This window comes from Clarias gariepinus, chromosome 17, assembly GCF_024256425.1.
Source record: "Clarias gariepinus isolate MV-2021 ecotype Netherlands chromosome 17, CGAR_prim_01v2, whole genome shotgun sequence".
NCBI lineage: Eukaryota > Metazoa > Chordata > Actinopteri > Siluriformes > Clariidae > Clarias > Clarias gariepinus.
The window spans coordinates 12,847,205-12,867,849 of NC_071116.1; the positions used below are offsets into that span (position 1 = coordinate 12,847,205).

Sequence of the window (20,645 nt, forward strand, 5' to 3'; positions counted from 1 at the left end):
AATAGTGAAGGTTATTGTAACAGCAAAGTGGGGGTTTAATCTGGAATGGGACGTTTAAACATCACATATGGGTGTAATGGTAAGGTGGCCAGCTGGCTGGCTTGCTCTGAATCCAGGAAACAGCCAACACCAACTCTTGACGATAAATGTATTTACTGAAACGCTATCCAGCAATATTGACCTAAAGGCTGGATTTGATGGATTAGACTGGATTTGATGTTCCAATGTGATCCAATAATGTTATGTTTATGAATATTATAAGTTGCATGAGGTGCTTGCTAACAATTCAGGTTAGTCATGTAGCTTTGTTGTTAACATTGTTTTTTTAAAGGTCAAACCTGATGCTCAGAGCATTAATAAATGAAAATGGGAAAATAAATGAGATCAGCACTACCATGCTACCATATTATTATTATTTTTATTTGGGGAAAATGAACGGCAATACAGTCAGCAGGCTTGAAATAAAAACGTGACGCATGGCAAAAAGGATTGGACAGCTTGTTTTAGTTACAGGTTCCATTCCTATGTGCAATAGCTACATTGCTCTCTGATTGCTTCAGAAGAGAGGTTAGCTTCGTCCACCAGCTTGTCTACATTATTTATTACCATGCAACATGTCCATGCCTGAGTGCATTCGGTTCTTGAGGTGAAGGAGTGAGAGGACGTATGTGAGCGGGAAGGTGATCAGTCTGCATCGATCGCACTAAAAAGCACCAAGCATCAGCAGTTCACCTTCAGCGGGACGCAGCGCCCAGACGTAGGGCCAAGCACATTAATCAAAATGACTGTGTGGCGTGCTGGGCAGAATAATGAGACTGGAAGAAAAATCCCAGAACAAAGGATTGGACTCCAACATCTGGACAGTGGTCCCAGAAACACACAAGGAATGATGCCTGATGTGATATAGGCACCATTAGATCATATTTCCATTTAAGAATTTCAACCTGCATATATATTTACATTTTCATACCCTTACTAATCTGACAGGTCTTTTTCTTATTTTGGAGAGAGAGAGAGAGAGAGAGAGAGAGGGGAGGGGGAAGAGAGAAGAGGGAACAGTTGAAAAGGAGAAAGAAAAACACCCTTGGGGATTAGAGAAGCAGTGACTCCTCCCCTCTGGATGACAGACAGGCAAGCGAGCGAGCTGGCTGGCTGGCTCTGAATCCAGGAAACGGTCAGCACCGTGGTAACAGGCATGCAGCATGGAAGCCTGTTTCCATGGCAGCCAGACCTTGGATACAGGCCACTGGTTGGTTTGTGCACACTGATTTCAACATCCGTGCTGCTGTTGATATGCTGCTCCAGCTCTCAAGATTGGGAGGGACTGAGAGGGACTGTCAGCCTTTATAGCATAAAGTGTTGCTAGGCACATTAGACAGGAACTGTAAACAAAAGATGTTGCTATATCTTTCATTAAAAATTTGTGAAATTATGCAAACAGGAGGGAGGAGGAATTGATGCGTGTGTGCCTGTGTTAGGGGGCTTCTGTTTTAATCCAGAAAATCTGGTGAACAGAAGGAAGTGAATAAACAACATATATTCAGGAACAATTACTTTTACTTAATAAACAGCAAGAGAAAAAGCAAAAGGAAAACAACAGCAAACAACAAATTAATAACATTTTGGTGCATGTTACTGGTTTGACAGTGATATCATGCGACCAGATTTGTAGCAAACAACAACATGGTATACTGAAACAAAGCTTTGTGGCAGGAACAGAAGACAAACACACGAAGAACAACTCTAGGCTCAGTGCAGCTCTCGTTAATTCGTCCCAGACTTGCACTGGAGGTCAACCTCGATCTCCAAGAGTCTCTGTCCTATTGTCACTGCGAGAGATTTTATCTGCAAGACAAAAGAAAACAAATAGAACCTTGAATAGCGGTCCAGTGCTTTGCTTTCCCCCACTCTACACTTTTGTTTAATAAGGGAATAAAAGCGTAAAATTAAAGCTGATAAAAGATCTTAGTAAAACCCATAAAAAAAAAGTAAAGGGCTAAAGTTATTCCTGCATTATTTCTTCCTGAGAGTAAATTCCCAATTAAAGTAGAATTTGTCATTAAGGCAGACATGTTTAACTCCACAGCTATAACATTATGAATCAAAGCGGAAAGGTCTTTTGTGACCAGGACTCTTATTCGCACTTGTTTTAGATCAGGTGCCATCACTGTGCCAGCTTCCTTGAGAATGAAATTCTTGAACAGGTCCTAACGGCTCTCTTTGTTCAGCCTCTAACAAAGAACTTTTCTCTGGCCAGAAAGAGCGCCATCTACTGTCCAAAGCCCATCAGCAGAAAAAACACCACAATTGTGTTTCGATATTTACACTGAATGTGCTGCAAATGCTGGATATGTTTTTGTAAAGCAAATCAATAATGTAATGAGCTCTCAAAGCCCTAAAACGTGTGATTTTTATTAACCATGTGCACACACAACTCTACTACACTACACTACATTTACATTTGGCAGACGCTCTTGTCCAGAGCGACTTACATTTTTTGTGTCATTACACATCTGAGCAATTGAGGGTTAAGGGCCTTGCTCAAGGGCCCAACAGTGGCAACTTTGTGGTTGAGGGGTTTGAACCTGGGATCTTCCGAACCGTAGTCCAAGGCCTTAACCACTGAGCTACCCCTCACCTTCTAACACTGTTTAAATAAAGCAAGCAATGTCTCCATGCTCCAAATATACTTTTTAAAATTTAACAAATTAATTTAAATGCAACATATTCCGACATTTTTAAATGCAAAAAGTCTAGGATCCATTTAAACATATGCAGATAAGTAATTCCTCACAGGATAAATACATTGTGCACACAGTTTCTTCTCTGGTGCTCTTTATACAGTATTTCAATTTGTCCCTCATTTGGCAACTTTTTCAAAACAGCCTAAACCTTTGTACACATACACTGAATGATGCAGAACCAATGTCAAAAACAGAGAGCAATACTCTTTATCCAGTAAGAAGGAATAAAAATAGTAACTGCTTTTACAGTAACCTTGGTCATCTGCCTCTCCACGTTGTCCATGTACTCTAATGTCACAGGCATTTCTTCTCTGTCCACTGCTGCCACCTGCTGGTTAGGGGAGCCTAAAACATAACTACACAAAATGATTGCACTTTAGTTTTAAAGCAATAAAGAATAAGTTTTAAAAGGAGAAAAAGGAGTTGCTGTTTTAAAAAAAAATAAAAATAAATGCCAGCTGGAAGCAAAGTAAGACCATTTCTAAAGACAACACCTTGAACAACATTGTATTTTAATTTTTAGTCCTCTTGTACATCACTTTGTACATCGTTTTTTTTTTTTTTGCTACTGCACCTTTGAGCCGCAATATTGTGAAATGCCTAAGGTTTGGTTTGTTGTAACGCATAGGGTGTCCCAGGTGCTAGAGCAGCTTCTCCTGCATTTTTTTAGTCTTCTCCCCGCTCTAACTCACTAATTCAACGAATCTAATCTTTGGGATAATGCAAAAGTCAGGGTCAGGAACCTGTGTTGTAGTGGAATTTCCTCTTACAAGAAATATAATACAACCATCAGCTGACTGGAAATGTGGGTAAAAAATTCTAATTTTCTGTTGTACAATGCTGTAGCCTACCTCTCAATATTTTCAACCATGAGGCAGAAAATGGACCTTTTGTAGTCCAGTGACTTTGGAGTGGACATGTACAAATGTCCAAGATTGAAGCTGCAACCACGACAGGTGAGATTTACAGCGAGGCTGAAAAATGGTGGAAACAGTCTAGAATTAACAGGTTTAATAGCATGAGCAATAAGTTGATGCCACAAATTCATCGGATTCTTGCCTGAAATTAAACAATAACAGACACCTTACCATCTTAGTTCTTCACTTGTGCCAAGGACAAAAGGTTCTTTGCCAATCACTATGTTGTCATTAACACCTGAAATCAGAGAAAGTGTCTGGTTATGACAGATACACTTATAAGGAAATTTTGATCTAGAATTCATAAACTCCAGCTTTTTGAAAGCTCTAATCTTTGATTATGTTAGCCCAATCTCTGTAGTGTAACTGGAATTTCCAGCATTCCAGGATACTGGTTTGAAGTATTAGGTGACCCCGAGTAAAGGTGGTAGATGCAGGCTACTCCAGCGGGGTCTAGTAAGTGTAACTATTGCTTGTGATCAATCCAGCTTGGTCTGACAAAAAACAGATGAAACTGGTAGACCATATTTGCTAGCTGGTAGATTCTCAATTGTTCTTATTATTTAAAAGAATTGTTTAAAAAAATCAAAGACTTACTCTTATGGATTTATATCTTTATATCCGTATGTCTATGGATTATGGTTGAAAAATAATAAAGATGCTATTTTTAACAATATATTTTCAACAGAATTTAGTCATTTAAATATTTTTGCATTAAATTTAAACTGCTTAAATTTCATTTTAATTTGAAAAATACCACCACAAGAAATTGCAGCATTCAAAATTTCAAGCATTTTTCTTGCAACCCGTTTTTATTCACTTCATGTTATTCAACATGAAATTTTGCTTTGAGGTATTTTGGCACGGTTATACTTCCATATACTGTATATTGCCTTATGGTTATTTTCTAGAAAACTTTTTACTGTTTCATGAATATTAGTAATGTTAATATAAGAAACTCCTTCCTTTCCAGCAGCTGGCAAAGATGCTCTAATGGTGTGCCCACCTTAGTGTACTTGTTATAGAGAATAAAGATGTTATTTAATCCTTGGATTAAATAATATACACCAATCAGCCATAACATTATGACCACCTGCTTAATATTGAGTAGGGCTGCCACCAAAACAGTGATGACATGTGTGTTCAGACACCTGTCTATTGGAACCAGCATTAACATTTTCATCAATTTAAGCTACAGTAGCTCTTCTTTTAGATCAGACTCCACGGCCCAGCCTTCACTCTCCATTTACATTAGTGAACCCTGGCCAGCCATGACCATGTCGCCAGTTGACTAGTTTTCCTTTCTTGGATTGTGTGTGTTCACTGCAGACCAGGAACATCCCACAAGAGCTGCAGCATTGGAGTTGTTCTGACCCAGTTGTCTAGTCATTTGGCCCTTTTCACAGTAGGTACATTTTTAATATCTTGTTACAATTGGAAGTGAGTGGGATATATGAGGAAGCGAGTGAACATCTTTTCCTAAAGTTAATCTGTTGTAAGCAGGAAAAAAAAACTGGGCAAGCAACAGGATTTGAGTTACTTTGACAAGGTCCAAATTGTGAGGGCTAGAGGGTCGGAGCAACTCCAACACTGCAGGTCTTGTGGGATGTTTCTGGCCCGCAGTGGTCAGGACCAGTCCCCAGCTTCTAAAGCCAATCTGTCCGAATGTTATATGAATAAACAAACTTCGTACGCTTGAGCAGGATCTGGTTCTGCTCGTCGTCGCTCCCGGCCCATGAGAGCGAGTCTCCGAAAGGCAGTCTGCATTTCCCGCACAGAAAGATGGCAGGCGCGTCGCTGTCTCCTTCTCCATCATCTTCCACTTTACTGCTGCTGTCAGCCAAAGATAAACCCTCCGAAACCACGTATGTGTCATCCTTATGGCCTATACGGCTAATTTGCCGCGCCATTGTATAACAGCAAATGTGTTTCTGTTTACAAAACAAATGAGAAACGACTGACTGCGCGCGCGGATTTTTTTTACTTTCTTACTCTTCACCTCAGCAACCAAGGGTTACAACCGCTTAGCGCCACCTATTGGTTTGGAAGGCTGGTTTACTCAACCCAATGAAATAATTGAAAACTGTAGTAAAACATACACTATGCATATGGACAATATATTTGGCCAAACCTGTTAATTATTAAATTCAGGTGTTTTAGTCAGGCCTCTTATCCCCAGTAAGGGGCAATTTTAGTGCTTCAGCATACCAAGACATTTTGGACAATGCTTTGGCAACTTTGTGGCAACAGTTTGGGCAAGGCCATTTTCTGTTCCTACATGACTGTCCCCCAGTGCACAAAGCAAGGACTATAAAGATGAGTGATGAGTTTGGTATGGAAGAACTTGACTTGCCTGCACAGAGCCCTGACCTCAACCTCATCGAGCACTATTGGGATGAACTGGAACAAAGATTGCGAGCCAGGACTTTTCATCCAACATCAGTGTCTGTACTCAAAAATGCTCTACAAAATAAATGGGTACGAATTCCCACAGAAACATTTCAAAATCTTGTCTTCAGCCTTCCAAGAGGAGTGGAAGCTCTTATACTTTGTTTCATAGAGTGGACTTTAACATAATTACTCCCTCACGCACTCACTCATCTTTTTTTTTATTATTATAATTTTTTTTTTTTTATCATCTACAGTGCAACTCATAGCATCGTACCCAGGCACTGTGGTTGACCAGGGCTACATGCCTTCTGTTGACTCTTGAACTCAGTTGTGGTTTTTACAGATAAAGCATTAGCCTTAGATGCGTGCTGCCTAAGCACAATGTGCAAGTTCATGGAGGGTATTCTCAAGAGAGTTTATGATAATGCAGGCATATACACTAACACTTTTTCTACTCAAGCTGGATTGGCCAGTTGTTTCCCCCCTGAATTATAGCTAACCATAGATTTTGCATGGGTATAGCATTATATTTATTCCCCATGGTAAGCAACAAAGTTTGTAAGGGGCAAAACAAAGGGAAAACAGTCATTATGTTTGTTTGTATTTGTCCCTTATGTGTGTCAGTTTTGAATTATATATTTTAAGAGAAAATAACATTATTTAAAATAGTTATTTTTATGAGAGTTTTTTTTTTGGTAAAACAAATTTAAACTGGAGTTGATTCTGGAAATGGAAAGATTTGTATTTAATATTTGTAATTAACATTGCTCTTAAATCAGACCGGTTTCTGTTCTGAAAGTAAATGTGACCTTAAGATAAAGCACATTATTTTATTGGCATTGTACATTTCATAGGGCATTTGGCAAAAGTCTTATCTAACTTATATACACACAACCTCCTTATCATTTATTCATTATTCTATAATGCTTATCCTACATAGAGGATTTCAGGGTCTTGGACCCTATCCGTAGGGATTTGCATGGGGTGCCAATCCATGGACACAGACCTGAGGTGGGAATTGAACCAGGACCCTAGAGCTACAAGGCAACCACTAAGCCACCGTGCTGAACAAGTTAAATCAGTAACTCAAAATGAAGTATGGTGGAAATGGTAACTTAGTGGGACATTACTACTTTTTTCCCCTTATAAAGCTGACGAAAATATCATCTGACATCATTTTTTCCATGTAAATTTTTAATATGAGCCCCCCCTTTTTGGCACTTAATGAATATATGAAGTGGGGGCGGGGATTGCTGAGCCCCTAGGTTGCTTTATGTAAATGTTACTTTACTGTAGCTTATAATCATGGGAGGTGCTTGGTGCCACGCCCCCTCTATAACGCGAGTGAGAGTTATGTTATTCTTTTAAACCTTGAAGCGTGACAGAAGTGACGGTCAGGTCGGTGTAAACTCACAGCAGAGCTCAGCTCTGGCGGAAACGCCGCGAAAGCCACCTGACTCTCTGGGAAACAACCTTTACAGGACCCGTTTCACTTGTTGCGCACTTGTTATTTTCTCCCACTGGGACCGTGAGCCATGCGTCTCCCTGTCATCCGCGGATCTTCTGCCTCCGCGCTTACGGCTTGTCGGAATTGACTTAAGCAGCGCGTCTGAAACGAGCCATAAAAACCCCGGACAGCCGTGAAAGACTTCAGGCGGGCTGAACTAAGCGTAGGCGTGTTTGGGGGATTTTTTTTTGGCAAAAATCACACCTGGCTGGCTTTCATGGCGCTTTAATAGAAAACCCTCGCAGTGATGAACAGGATGTCTGAGTCCGCGAGCGGCTGCAGGTCCCACAGAGCCGGCGGCTGGAGCTTCCATCTCCTCTACAGCGTTCTCCTGCTGTGGAGTGAAGAAATGCACGGACTGTCCGACTTCTCAAGTCAGTAACACAGGCTGCTACTATTTACTGAAATAATGTCAGACACATGTTTAAGAGGATGACGTAAGGGCTGGTTGTTTATAATATAATCATTTTATATTTAATAAAGGAAGAATCCCTTCATCCGAGATAAAGTGATTAAAGGGATGAGTCATGAGTTAGGTTAAAAATCCCACCCAGTAAAATCCCTGCTGCTGATTTAACCCCTTCAGCACGGGAATCGACCCCTACCCGGTTGTACTGACTCATACTGGGATACAAGGCTGGTATGGATAATGTCAGGATATGATGAAGTGGAAAGTCTAATAACAATAAAAAATTAAAAATTAGATAATGTGGAACATTTAATAGCCGCCTTGCACCTCCAAATGGTTCGATTCCCACCTCGGGGTCTGTGTGGATGGAGTTTGCATGTTCTCTCTGTTGATGGTGGGTTTCCTCCTGGACATGCAGATTGGGCTAATTGGCGTTCCCAAATTGCCTGTTGTGTGTGAATGTTGACCCTAAAGTCCCACCATGGTCATAAAACGGAAATAAATACACTATTAGGCTCCATGGTCCCTAGTTGGACTACAAAGGTTCCTAGATGGATAGTGACATATAAAAGCGCAATTAAAGCCAACATCTGTTGCAAATTCACTTTAATATTTATTTAAATTAATTAGATCAGGCCTTTAAAATCATTGTAGTTTATATAGTTAGGTTAGGGGAAATATCATCTTAATTGGAGCATTTGCCCCTTAAAGCACTGGCACACTATCTATCACTGTAGTTTATATAGTTAGGCTACCATTTCAGGTTAAGTGTAATAGATTATTCACTTTGTCATGCATACAGTATAGTTTTATTTAGATAATAAGCTAGAACATTTTTAACATCATTATATGAAACATAAAAAAAGGTTTTATAAGCAAAATATACCTATCCAAGCCCTGATTATTGGGGAATGAAATTTTAAAGCATTAAAATCTACCGTAGCTGAGAATAAAGTTTGATAGCCATCACATGCACACCTGGCCAATAGAGATTTTAGCATTGTAGTATAAAATAAAGCAACATAGCATATAAATAAAAACATAGCATAATGATATAAAATATTAAATGCCACACTTAACTAGATGACCTTGTATGAACTGAAATTATCTTAGAATATTGTAAAGAGGAAACCATTAAAAATTATCCAAATGACTGTGTGATTATAGTTAGCTCTGTAATATTGCAGATGCTTAACTGAACAAATAATTGAATAGAACTTGTGCACTGCTGCTATAATGATATGTGATTTAACAAGTGCTGTGGGTCAGTGTTAAGAAAGCATATGTTTTATTTAGTCACAGGTTTATATGAATACTGCAGGTAGTAAATCTATCCAGAATGATAGAATACTTTACATCACTAACAGAACCGTGTTGACATATCTAAATGACCACCAGAGGCTGTGTATCATCTGAATGAAATATGTCCTGAGTTGAGGAATCAACTAACTAATATACAGTACCAGCTTAGAACTGCTGCACTCGCAGCACTGTCAGGGTGCTTATACAAAACTTGTAGGATATGGAGAAGTAGCCAGCACGACCGTTTTGGTTTGCTACATCTATAACTATGTAAATAAGGGACAGACACTTATAAGGGCATGACATGTCACAGTTGGGTCCAGACATCTTGTCAAAATAATGGGATGCAGACCATTTGCAGAACAGTTTTCACCTGAGTGCAAACAGGGGTGGGTATCTGGGACAGCAGTGTTTCCTGAACTACTGTCCTTAAATTGTAGTTCTTTTCAAGAAGTACAATTTAAGGATAGTAGTTCAGGAAACACTGCTGCAAAATGGTCTTCCCATGGCCAAACCCATAAAAGCATGTTACCTGGCCAAGGGTATTGAATTTCTGTATCCAGTTGGGGAAACAGATCTGCTCAGTAAGGAAGCCGGTAAGATGTTCTGACCGTTATAAACGAGGCCTCACTGACCAATTCAGGGCCACCACAAGCAAAACTGCCACATCTGTGTGGTAGATTCTCCGCTCTAAGGTACCACTTACCAGCTAAGCATGTGCTCCCTTTAATGAGACAACGACATTGTCTCTGCATTGCAAGGCAGCGTTGAACAGGCGAGCAATTCCAGCTGCAGTGTTGAACCGATTTCTCTTTGAGAGTCTACGCATTATCCTGTCCTCTTGCATTTGTCTGGGTGACCAGCCTTTTTGTTGGACTTGAATGAATTAGTGTAAAGCTGCAATATTTCTGTAATCTCTAATGTGAAACAACCATCTTTTCTTGCAGTGACTGAAAGGGTCATCCCTTCCTCTAGGCAACCTTGCAGGGTTTAAGTAACCATAGTGTAGCTAGCCATCTTCCAAAATCAGTGTGGGCTGAACATTCATGATGCGAATCTCCCGTTCCACCACATTCCAAAGGTGCTGTATTTGATTGTGATCTGGTGATTGTGGAGGCCATTTGAATACAGTGAACTCATTGTTATATTTAAGAAACCAGTTTAACATGAATTTTGCTTTGATATGGTGCATTATCCTGCTGTCATAAAAGGAAAGACATGGTCAGTAACAACAGTCAGGTACTAAGGGGCCCAATGTGTGCGAAGAAAATATTCCCTTACTATTGCAGCACCACCAGCATGAACCATTGATACAAGGCAGGATGTATCCATACTATCATGTTGTTTTATGCTAAATTCAGATGCTACCATCTGAACGTTCCAGCAGAAATTGAGACGGACAACGATTTTCCAATTTTCTATTTCCAATTTTATTGATATCATGCAAATTGTAGCCTCAGTTTCCTGTTCTTAGCCGACAGGAGTGGCACCCGCTGTGGTTTACTGCTGCTGTAGGGCATCTGCTTAGACATGTTAGATTAGACATGTTGTTCGTTCAGGGAGCTATTCGGCATACCTTAATTGTAGTGAGATGTTACAATCGCCTTACAACATAACTGTTTCCTTTCTATCAGCTTGAACCAGTCTGGCCATTCCCCTCTGTCCTCTGGCATCCAGAAGGCATTTTCGCCCAAAGAGCTGCCAGTCATTGGATATTTTAACTTTTTTTTTTTTTAAATCCTAGAGATGGTTGTGTGAGAAAATCCCAGTAGATCAGCAGTTTCAGAAACTCTCAGACCGACCTGCCTGCCACCAACAACCTTGTAACATTCATAGTCACCTATATCACCTTTCTTTCTCATCCTGATGCTCGATTTGAATTTCAGCAGCACCATCTTGACCAGGTGCGGCTGATTAGATATTTGTGTTAGATATTGAGCAGTTAAACAAGGGTACCTAATGAAGTGGTCGGTGAATGTACTGTATATCCCCATTATCTTCACCTATCAGCCACAACACTAACACCACTGAATAATGAATTGAATAACATAGATTATTACTTATATATTACTAAAGCGGTGACAGGTTCATAGACACTCAAGGCTCTATTATGCCTGTGGTAACCAAAGGCTAGCGATCTGGTCCAATCCCAAAGAAAAGACAATGCAGCACAAATTGCAAGAAACCTTCAATGGTGGCCATGACAGAAAGGTATTAGAACACTCGGTGCATTACAGGCTGCAGTCTGTAGCGGCTTAGCAGGTAAAGAGTGTAGGGTTGTTGATTCGGCCTCCAAATTCCCCAGATCTCAACCGGACAAGCATCCATGGAATGTGCCAAACGAACAAGTCTGATCCACGGAGGCCCTGGCCCACAACCCACAGCACCCAAATGATCTCCTCCCAGTCCCAGACACCACAGCTTACCCCCAGAGGTCTTGTGCAGTCATGTAGTAATGGGACAGACTTGCCCAGGCAGTACAAAGGGAACCCACAGAATATTGGGCTTAATGTTTTGCATGTTAAAGTTATAGCTGATCAGTGTTTGGAGCTAATAAGTTGAGCTTTTTTTTGGTGCTAATAAGTTCTAAATGGACATCAAAGAAAAAGAAATCCACTTACCTGGCTGTGGAAATCATATGACATGACAGGATGATAGCATGGTTTTTATAGCAAATGATGTCATACACTAAATTCATGACTCCGGCATGTTTTTACACATAAACGTGTCCATGTGATATTCATTGCTGATTTATAGAGGTAAACTACAGCTGTAAAACCTTGTGTGCTAAATTACATTCTCAAAGACTGAAAAAAAAAAACAATCTCAGCTACTTATTTGACTCTGTTGCCCAGCTTATTTATTCAGGATTATCATCAGTCACTCAGCACATGCCCATGATGGTGAGCCACTGCTGCTGTCTTGTCCACGCCACTCCACCATCACTGTGCAGTCTGCCATCTACAGGCCTCATGCACCTCTTGCATACTGCAATGTGCCTACAGCACTACAGGTCAGAGATGTTTATTTAATCCACTGGTTCTGATTTTGAATAAATACACAGTGTACTCAGTGTCAACCTTGGATGAGTTCAATAATACAAATGCTAAATCTCTACAATTAAAGTTAATTAAAGTTAACTTCATTCATGCTCGATTAATCCTCACTGTACAGTATGAATAATAGTTCCACAATATTATATTGGGTTAATTTGTTGCAAAATGTGAACAAACATGTGACACCCCTAAGAACAAGCATCATAATGTAACATTTTGGCATATGTACCATATATTTATTAAATGTAAGATATTAGTATAATATATATCTATAAGTGTATTTACATCTAGATTTCATTAAAAAATACACTCACAGACTCTTATACCTATGCATCACAGACCCATGGAGGCTGCGAGTTCCCCTTCGTGAGAACCATTAATATAGGACACCAAAAGTCTTTTACACATACTGGATGTCTGCAGTTGGCAAAAAAAAAAAAAAAAGATTGTCTAAACACTGAGTTCTGACATGGGATTTGGCAGCCGAATCACTAAAAAAAAACCTATAGTTCAACAATTTCTTCCCCAAACAGAAGATGCTATCAGAATGCCAAGGCCGGAGAAACTGTCAAGTCTTGGTCAATTCCCGTCTGTTTGGCAGTGACCCCTGTCCTGGAACCGCCAAATACCTTCATGTGTCATACAGTTGCAAACCTAGTAAGTCTAACCCATATACACATTTACCAAGATCTTCAGTTAATATTCACACCAGAAATCAAAACTGGAAAAAAGTAGTTGGTGCCAGAGATTTTGGGCTTGTGGGTTTGTGTATTTCAGAAACTTTTAATCTCCTGGAATTTACATGGCAAATTTCGCAGAATGGTGCAAATACATGTATGCCAGAAAAACAGATCCAGGGCAAAAAACCCTTGATAGGTCAGATGATGAAGGGGCCAATTCACACAAGACCTGTCTGCCCCCTGTAGAGTCATATTCCTATACTTGTCTGACAAGCGTGGACCCTTGAGAACTGTTCAACACATTATTAAAACCTGGCAGGATGGTGCGGAACTGTCAGCTTTGAGGAAGAAATCTTGAATGGAAATCACTTGAGCATTTGGTGAAATTGCATAGTAAAAATTTACAGTAAAAACCATAGATATGTTTAGCAGTAAAAGTAAAAGCATTTCCATATGCACACAATGTCATGAGAACTCAAAGGATTGGGACTAAACATCAGTGAAGTCATACTAAAACTACTTCTTATTCAGAAAAAAAGGCTTGATTTTGCTAGGAAAAGACTGGACTGTGGGGCAATGATAAAAGGTCACATGGTCTGATGAGTTCAGCTTCACCCTGTTCCAGAGCGATGGGCGTGTCAGGGGTTAGGAAGGGAAAGCACATGAAGCTATGCACCCATCATGCATAGTGCCTGCTGTACATGCCTCTAGAGGTTATAGAGTTATAATCTGGGGTTGCTTCAGTTGGTCAGGGCTAGGATTTGCAATGTTATGTGCCAATAAGATTAAGTCAGCTGATGACCTAAATGTACTGAATGACCAGGCGGTCATTCTATGGAGTTTTCCTTTCTTAATGACACAGGGCATATTCCAGGTCTCAGATTGTGCAAGAATGGTTCTGGAAGCATGAGGAACTATTTTCACACAAGAACTGGCCACCACATTGTGTGCTATAATCAAAGGTACATGCGACTGAATGAATTTTTAGAGTGTGTACATCGGTTTAGCATTAAACACAATCATGCCATACCAGCTGATAAAAATGCCGAGCCTGCCGGGATTGTCCATTTACCGTTACATCTGAATTCTGGACTTTTTAAACAGGAGAGCCCAGTCCAGCAATCACCAACGCCGCCACCTGCCAAATGCCTATATTTCCCAGGACTAAGTGCTCATTCCTCTGCTGTTTATCCAGCTGACTCATGATTGTGTTGCAAATTATAGTTCATCATATCACAAATCACAGGTTTGTTGATTACACTTGTTTGCCTTCACAGGAAAAACCATACAGTCAGCATAGAGAGAGGATGTGAACTAGTCCTCAGGATGGTTGTAGAGGCAACATTTTCTTAGTTAAAGTAAGAATTGATGATTTAGGAGAACCTAAACTAAATTTTACTCCATGTATGGTACTATGGAGTTACTGAAGTTTCATCAAATTCTGCCGTATACAGTACTTACACTTATTGAGCACTGTGTTAGGAATACCTGTACCACTGTACTTATTCATGCATCTAATCAGCCAATTGTGTGGCAGTAATACAAACCATGCAGATACAGTCCAGGAGTTTTACGTAAAGTTCACATTATTCATCCGAATGATGGAAAATTTAGATAATGTTTCATGCTGAAAAAGGCTGCAGTAGCCTAGACAACTACCGGGTACAATTTGCATGAGCACAAAAACATATTAGACAGCAAAACATGTGAAAACTTGAGGCAGATGAGCTACAATAGCAGAAGACCATGTCATTTCAATTCTACAACTTGATAGTTGAAGTAGTCTGGTGTGAGAAATCCTGATTCCTGCTTATATGTTGACAACAACAACAAACTAAAAAACGCTGGAAATTATCAAACCAAACCATCTGGCACTAACAATTAAGTCAAGTTGATATCTGATCTTAGTATTAAGATATTTTTTTTAAACATGTACCGACATGATTTTATGCATTGCACTTTTTCTGCTTACTGTGAAAACGTCTATTTGGCCATTTATTTCTTATTTTTAGTAAACTTCTCATATTAATCCAGCTGAACTCTTTTTTTATTTAGCTGAAAATAAAAACAGAACAAGATGTGAAGGTGAACAAATGCGTCTTCACTGTAAATACCCCAAACTGCTGAACATCTACTCGGCTGTGTATGGACGGGAACTGGGAGAGAAAGCAGCTTGTCTTAGAGAGGAAGATGAACCACCACCCTTCGGTGAGTTCGTTAGTCAGTCTAGAATGAAATTCAGCTGAAAACATTTGCTCTGATCTTTACAAGCTCACTCTGCCAACGATATTAGACTATGGATGTCCCACGGATTGCGTAACTTTACTTTTAACATTATTTTACAACTGTATTATTTTTAATTGGCAGTATGAACAAAATGCATGGAACCAGAAACAAAAAAAAAATCTTTGAAGGATCTCTTTTATGGTAGACTAATTTTATTTTCATCTTCAGGTCAACTTGAACTAGCTCAAACAAAATGCAAATGTTAATACCACATATTAAATGCTTTCATATTTCTATTTTAGTTACAGTTTTTAACTGTGCTTATGTTGATTTGTCTTTAACAGAATGCTTATATCATGGAGCCCTAGACACAGTAAAAAATCTGTGCTATGGAAAGCAGCGGTGTCTTTTATCTGTCAATGATCAGCAGTTCAGAAATCCCTGCATGCCTGAAACAAAGAAGTACCTCAGTGTCGTCTATTCTTGCGGTATGGGTATAACCTATAGTTTAAAAAGTAATAAACGTAAACCTACATACTGTACTTTGATTTAGTTTTGGAGTTCCTTTTAGTGTGCTAGATTATCACATGCTTCTCTATGTGTACATTGTTTGCAAGTGTGGGAAAATGTAGTTGAACAAACCCCATCTTTCTTTTTTTTCCTTTTTGTTTATCTATACATTTTGTTCCTGAATCACAATGACAGAAATAAAAACACATGTCATTCAGGAATAGAGGCAGAGAAAGCACATACCATTAGGAGACTCCATGTGCTTCCTGTAGGAATTCCGCCGATTGGTTAAAATGCCAAGCTTTTGTTTCTGTTTGGCACTGGGTACGTTAAATGGAGAATAGGATTACTCATCGTCCTCTGGAGATGCCGATTTCCTTGCCAGTGTAATTCTTCAGGTGGAACTGTGAGAGTTGGTAAAAGTTCACCCTGTGCTTTTTGAACAGTAGATATTTAATTTCACAAAGCATTTAAGAGATTCAAAGAATGCGAAAGCAAAGTTAATAGTTCTAAAGTAACGTATCTAGTGTTTTTGCACAATTCAATGAAATTCTTCTAAATAATTCATAAAAAGTGAAAAGAGTATAAAAAGTTTAATAGAACATGTTGGTGAATATGGGTTATTTGTCAATGCATAACGCCTTGACCCTTATTTTTCCTCATTCCATTGACAGTTCCACAGGGTTTATTCAAAGAAGCTGACCCCTACTTTTTTCAAACTACCACAGTTCCCCAGCAGACCACCAGTGCTGGTAAGTACTTGTAGTTAAATTATTTGTGGATCTGCCTTATTTGATTTTGTGTGATTTTTTTTATTTTTTAGGTGTCAAACAGTCCAGACTGCCCGATAAAAATGGCATCCTTGTGAGCAGCTCTCTTACGGCATATGGATACATTAAAGGTAGAACAAGTCTGGCTTTCCTAGTTTAATCTAACTATTACACTTGCATGTGCACTTTTGGAAGACATTCCTGGTATTGGTAAAATTCAATGCACTTTATATTGTAGAACATCCTGAAAGGGCTGGCCTGCTCTTTGTCTCGAGTGTGTGTCTGGGACTCTTCCTTGTCTTGCTGGCAATCTCTATGAGGATAACCTGCACTAAGGATCTTAAAGTTGTAAACTGTCTAAACAAGAAGACAGTTACTGTGGAACCAGAAGACGATGACGAAGACAGTGATGACGGAGAGTCAGAGCCATTGATGGACAGCTCGATGATGTCAGAGGTAGGCAGGAAAGTGTATTGCTGGGAAGAGGCAATGTACACGACTGAGGCAGCGGAACTGATCGAGAGGCTGGAACGACGAGACATGATCATCCAGGAGATCAGGATGAACGCATACCTCAACGGCACTACCAGCACTCTGCACTGACACACACTGGATTATTTGCTGAATTAAAAAAATTAATACATGTGAACATGTTGAAGTCAGAATGTACTGTTGTCATCGGCTGGGCCTGATCACTGTGTGGTCATTAAACAAACAGATGTATTAATTTTGCACCTTTCATAATTCATAATACCTTTATTAAAATAAGAGTTATTTAATACTGAATAAAAGTCTCAATGAGAGCCATACTTTCATATAAAAGATATTTTATTTCACACTTTTAAATGAAAAACTTTAGGACCCTAAAATAAACGATCCTTGGTTTTAAACTAAAAGGGAGTTATGATAAAATTTATCACAGAAATGTTTTGTGGAGATCACCACTGAACATCACCATCCCACTGCTGTTCCTTAAGCCTAAAGGGACTGAAGCCATTATTATTTTACTTACACTGCTTGGATGACCTCTGTGTGCCTCAGACATGTGATGCAACTTCCTGCCCGTAAAAAGAACTGGCTTTCAGTGAAGCCAGTGAGAGTACCAGAGACAAAGACAGGAAAGGTGTTATATCCTCCTTTCTCCATGTTCTTTATCAGGGACCTCAAAGATCTTCATGCAGTATCAGTACATGTCATAAATCTGTTAATAGTCAACCAAAAATGTGTTTACAAACTCACAAATCTATTTACAAAAAAAGAGAGGTTCAGGGAAATTCCATATTTTGTCCAACACAAGAAAGTGACAAGGCATCAAAGTAATCTTTGACAAAGTCAATAAGTTCCATTTATCTTGGGCCCCATTTGATATTTGTAAGGCCTTGAAATTGTCTCTTTAAAGCCTGCCGGTCTGACCATTCTGACTGCAAATATGAATCATCATCTGCTTCATCCAGCTTCTGTATAGAAAGGAAAAAAAAATCCAGTTTACAAATACAGTTCTCAGTCATAGAAAAGAAAGATGATACCTTGAGAAGATGTTGAGTTGTTTTTTTTCTTTTTTGGTTTTTAACAATCACATTCAGGCCAAACTTAAACCACTTTAAAGCACAATATACCAACAACAGAAAACAGATTACATAATAGAAGAGACTAACCTTAAGTTCCTCCTGCCTCCTGTAATAATGCATCATCATCTGCTTTTGCTGCTCCTCACTGACCAGAGGCTCCCGTGCTGGCGCTCCCTGGCCTCTCTGAAATAAAGTGAAAGTCAAACATTAATGAGTTTTTTTTTTTTTTTTTAAACATTGACCTAGTTGATGCAGATACGCAATACTAAATTTAATAAAATTAACTCCCCAAACAACATGCATAGTGAGCTGACTTAAGCAAAAAGAAGGAAAATGCTCACCTTCTGAATCTTCACAACAATCTTTGTTTTCTCATTCTTTCCAATGTAATCTTGTAATTTCTTGTCCCGATGAAGCTCTTTAGCTGCCCACCAGATCTGAGCTTCTTTCTCTGGGATTACCTGAAGAGAAGCCTGCAGGACATTCATAATGTTAGAATCTCTTTTTTCATACAATTTGTATGTATGGAAAATCCATATATAAAGAAGTCAAACAATAACCAGGTTATTGTTTTCTTAAGCAAAGCTACTGAAACTCCAAACTGCATATAACTACAGGAATGTTTAATAGATAAAGGAAATACATCACTACATTACAACAGTAAAATACTGACTTTGCATATGTTGCATGCTTTTTGACACCTGACATTTACGTAGATTAGTGCGAATAAAAACAGTTAGCTTGGTTATGTTTAAAATAAATGTTTTTTTTTTTTAATTAAAATTCTAACATTTGTTAAACAACCTGTGTTCCTGCAAGATCTTCCTGATTTTCAAACTCCATTTTAATGGGATCATGAGGGGGCAGGCCCATTGGGTAAACAATCATCACTGCTCCTCGCAACTGGGCAAGAGCCTCGTTTACCATGTCCATGGTAACACACACATTCGCCTGCACTTGTTTCTTAAAGGAAAAAAAAATATTAGACAAAAATCTTATCTTTGCAGGCCAAGAAAGCATTACATTTTGACCTAAAACTTACTTTTGAGATTAGAGCTTTGGCTTCTTCCATAGTCTTTTTCAAAACATTCTTCATTTTTTCATTGGGTGCTGAAAAGAGAAAAAAAAAGGAAATTAATTCCAGCTTTTGGATTTAAATGCATAGAAGACTAACCATAAGCAGCACAGGGTCATTACCGTGTCCATTCCTGCATCCAATTTCATCCTTTTTAAACTCTGCCCCACCACTGGGTATGCACTTGTCCTCCCATTCATCCCTTAACTTCAGGTCTGTGATCTGGTCTTCAGTCAGGCCTTGCATGTTAGGGGGAAGCATGATGCCATGATCTGCAAGTTCAGGAATCTCTGGAGAGACACACATGAAATACAGATTTATCTCAACCCAACAGGGCTAGATTTCCGTTCTTACAATGGCCAAAATCAGTGATTATCTCTCCTGGTCGCAGAATCTCTTTGTCCTGCAGATTTTAGCATCACAGAGAAAGGGACTGTTCACTAACTAAGAATTTGGATAATATGTGTAAGAGCAGTGGCAACAATAACACACATAGTTCATGGTGATAGGTCTAGAACTGAGAATCAATGTTCTGGTTAAGTCAGCAGTAAGACAAGTTTACACATTTACACATAATTCAGCCTATCCATATTTGTATGGAACAGTGTAGACGTACCAGAGCAGATCCTGTCCACCTTCAGCCTCCCATTGTAGACCTGAGTGACCTGCTCTATGAGCGTCTCAATGGAAATATCCACCGTGGTGTTAAACAGAAACTGACTCTCATCTCCGCGTTTAACGTGAAGCTGGACCATGACTACGAATGTGATAATCTGGAAAAGGCAGCAAAACAGCAAACCTAATGTGGACTATAATCAGATAAAGAGCTCAATGAACAATAACACCAGTTAGCGTTACAGCGCGCGGCACCTGTTTGACTGCGTTGCCATGGTATCTAACTTAAAACGCCTGAGTCCAGCTGCTAGAATGTTCTTTAACCATTCTAGTTTAGCACTGCTAACAAACGCTGCTGTTTAAAGCACATTTACATAATTTATATATTTAAAAAAAGTTAATTTTCTAGACATATCACATTTAGTATTTTATTTTTATTTTAAACTATACCTATTTGGCCCAAAACATGAAACGATAGCATATTTTAAACTCCTACCTTCTCCTCACAGGCACGCTGACAACTTCCGGTTAGTGCGGCGTCATAGCAACGTCGGCGGCCGTATGTTGTGGTATAAACGCTCACGGAATTTTCTTATACCGTAATTACAAAGCAGTTAAAGCCAAGGTTCTGCACCCATGGCAGAACAAAAAGATCAATTGACCGCACTACTAAAAAACTATTTATTGCTTTATTATATGCTTTATTGAATAGTATCCTTATTCCTGAACTTCCCACTTACATAACATTTGAAGACCAAGGCCTTCTCGATTTGACTTAGGTCATTTCCTCGAATAAACATAATTCCCTTGCCGGGAGTTGCGGAAAGAACAACAATATAATTAAATGTCACACATACTGTATATAGTTTGATGAA

At 39.2% G+C, this 20,645-nt stretch overlaps 3 protein-coding genes across 5 annotated transcripts; 1 reads left to right on the forward strand and 2 right to left on the reverse strand.

Moving 5' to 3' along the window:
* Positions 1-1,539: 1,539 nt before the first annotated feature.
* Positions 1,540-5,637, reverse strand: mis18a (MIS18 kinetochore protein A). The gene is made up of 5 exons (XM_053476107.1): positions 5,355-5,637; positions 3,833-3,899; positions 3,596-3,718; positions 2,998-3,100; positions 1,540-1,845 (listed from the first exon to the last, which is right to left on the reverse strand). Exons 1-5 carry the CDS (start codon positions 5,569-5,571, stop codon positions 1,765-1,767), a joined length of 591 nt encoding a protein of 196 aa, XP_053332082.1. The 5' UTR covers positions 5,572-5,637; the 3' UTR covers positions 1,540-1,764.
* A 1,803-nt stretch (positions 5,638-7,440) lies between these two features.
* Positions 7,441-17,324, forward strand: eva1c (eva-1 homolog C (C. elegans)). The gene is made up of 8 exons (XM_053476002.1): positions 7,441-7,933; positions 12,126-12,283; positions 12,860-12,983; positions 15,062-15,214; positions 15,577-15,720; positions 16,417-16,494; positions 16,566-16,643; positions 16,751-17,324. The coding sequence occupies exons 1-8, from the start codon at positions 7,807-7,809 to the stop codon at positions 17,113-17,115; spliced, it is 1,227 nt and encodes a 408-aa protein (XP_053331977.1). The 5' UTR covers positions 7,441-7,806; the 3' UTR covers positions 17,116-17,324.
* On the reverse strand, positions 17,323-20,313 carry cfap298 (cilia and flagella associated protein 298). Of its 3 annotated transcripts, none has more exons than XM_053476003.1 (8): positions 20,267-20,313; positions 19,772-19,928; positions 19,278-19,445; positions 19,123-19,190; positions 18,885-19,043; positions 18,422-18,553; positions 18,168-18,263; positions 17,323-17,969 (listed from the first exon to the last, which is right to left on the reverse strand). In XM_053476003.1, exons 2-8 carry the CDS (start codon positions 19,908-19,910, stop codon positions 17,859-17,861), a joined length of 873 nt encoding a protein of 290 aa, XP_053331978.1. In that variant the 5' UTR covers positions 19,911-19,928; positions 20,267-20,313; the 3' UTR covers positions 17,323-17,858. The 3 variants fall into 3 exon arrangements, with proteins under 3 accessions (XP_053331978.1, XP_053331979.1, XP_053331980.1); XM_053476004.1 differs by lacking the exon at positions 20,267-20,313 and adding an exon at positions 20,221-20,238; XM_053476005.1 differs by lacking the exons at positions 19,123-19,190; positions 19,772-19,928; positions 20,267-20,313 and having other exon boundaries at positions 19,278-19,355.
* Positions 20,314-20,645: the final 332 nt, after the last annotated feature.

Bases quoted from the DNA above. Each gene is read 5' to 3' on its own strand.
- mis18a (XM_053476107.1), bottom strand. From the start codon at position 5,571: ATGGCGCGGCAAATTAGCCGTATAGGCCATAAGGATGACACATACGTG. The intron at 3,900-5,354 runs GTACGAAGTTTG...CTCTGATTTCAG, and splicing joins GAACCAGATCCTGCTCAAGC to GTGTTAATGACAACATAGTG. The intron at 3,101-3,595 runs GTAGGCTACAGC...CATTTTGTGTAG, and splicing joins ATGGTTGAAAATATTGAGAG to TTATGTTTTAGGCTCCCCTA.
- eva1c (XM_053476002.1), top strand. From the start codon at position 7,807: ATGAACAGGATGTCTGAGTCCGCGAGCGGCTGCAGGTCCCACAGAGCC. The intron at 7,934-12,125 runs GTCAGTAACACA...TCTGTTGCCCAG, and splicing joins CGGACTGTCCGACTTCTCAA to CTTATTTATTCAGGATTATC. The intron at 16,495-16,565 runs GTAAGTACTTGT...TTTATTTTTTAG, and splicing joins CCAGCAGACCACCAGTGCTG to GTGTCAAACAGTCCAGACTG.
- cfap298 (XM_053476003.1), bottom strand. From the start codon at position 19,910: ATGGTCCAGCTTCACGTTAAACGCGGAGATGAGAGTCAGTTTCTGTTT. The intron at 19,044-19,122 runs GTAAGTTTTAGG...TTTTCCTTTAAG, and splicing joins CCAAAGCTCTAATCTCAAAA to AAACAAGTGCAGGCGAATGT. The intron at 18,264-18,421 runs GTGAGCATTTTC...ACTTTATTTCAG, and splicing joins TTGTTGTGAAGATTCAGAAG to AGAGGCCAGGGAGCGCCAGC.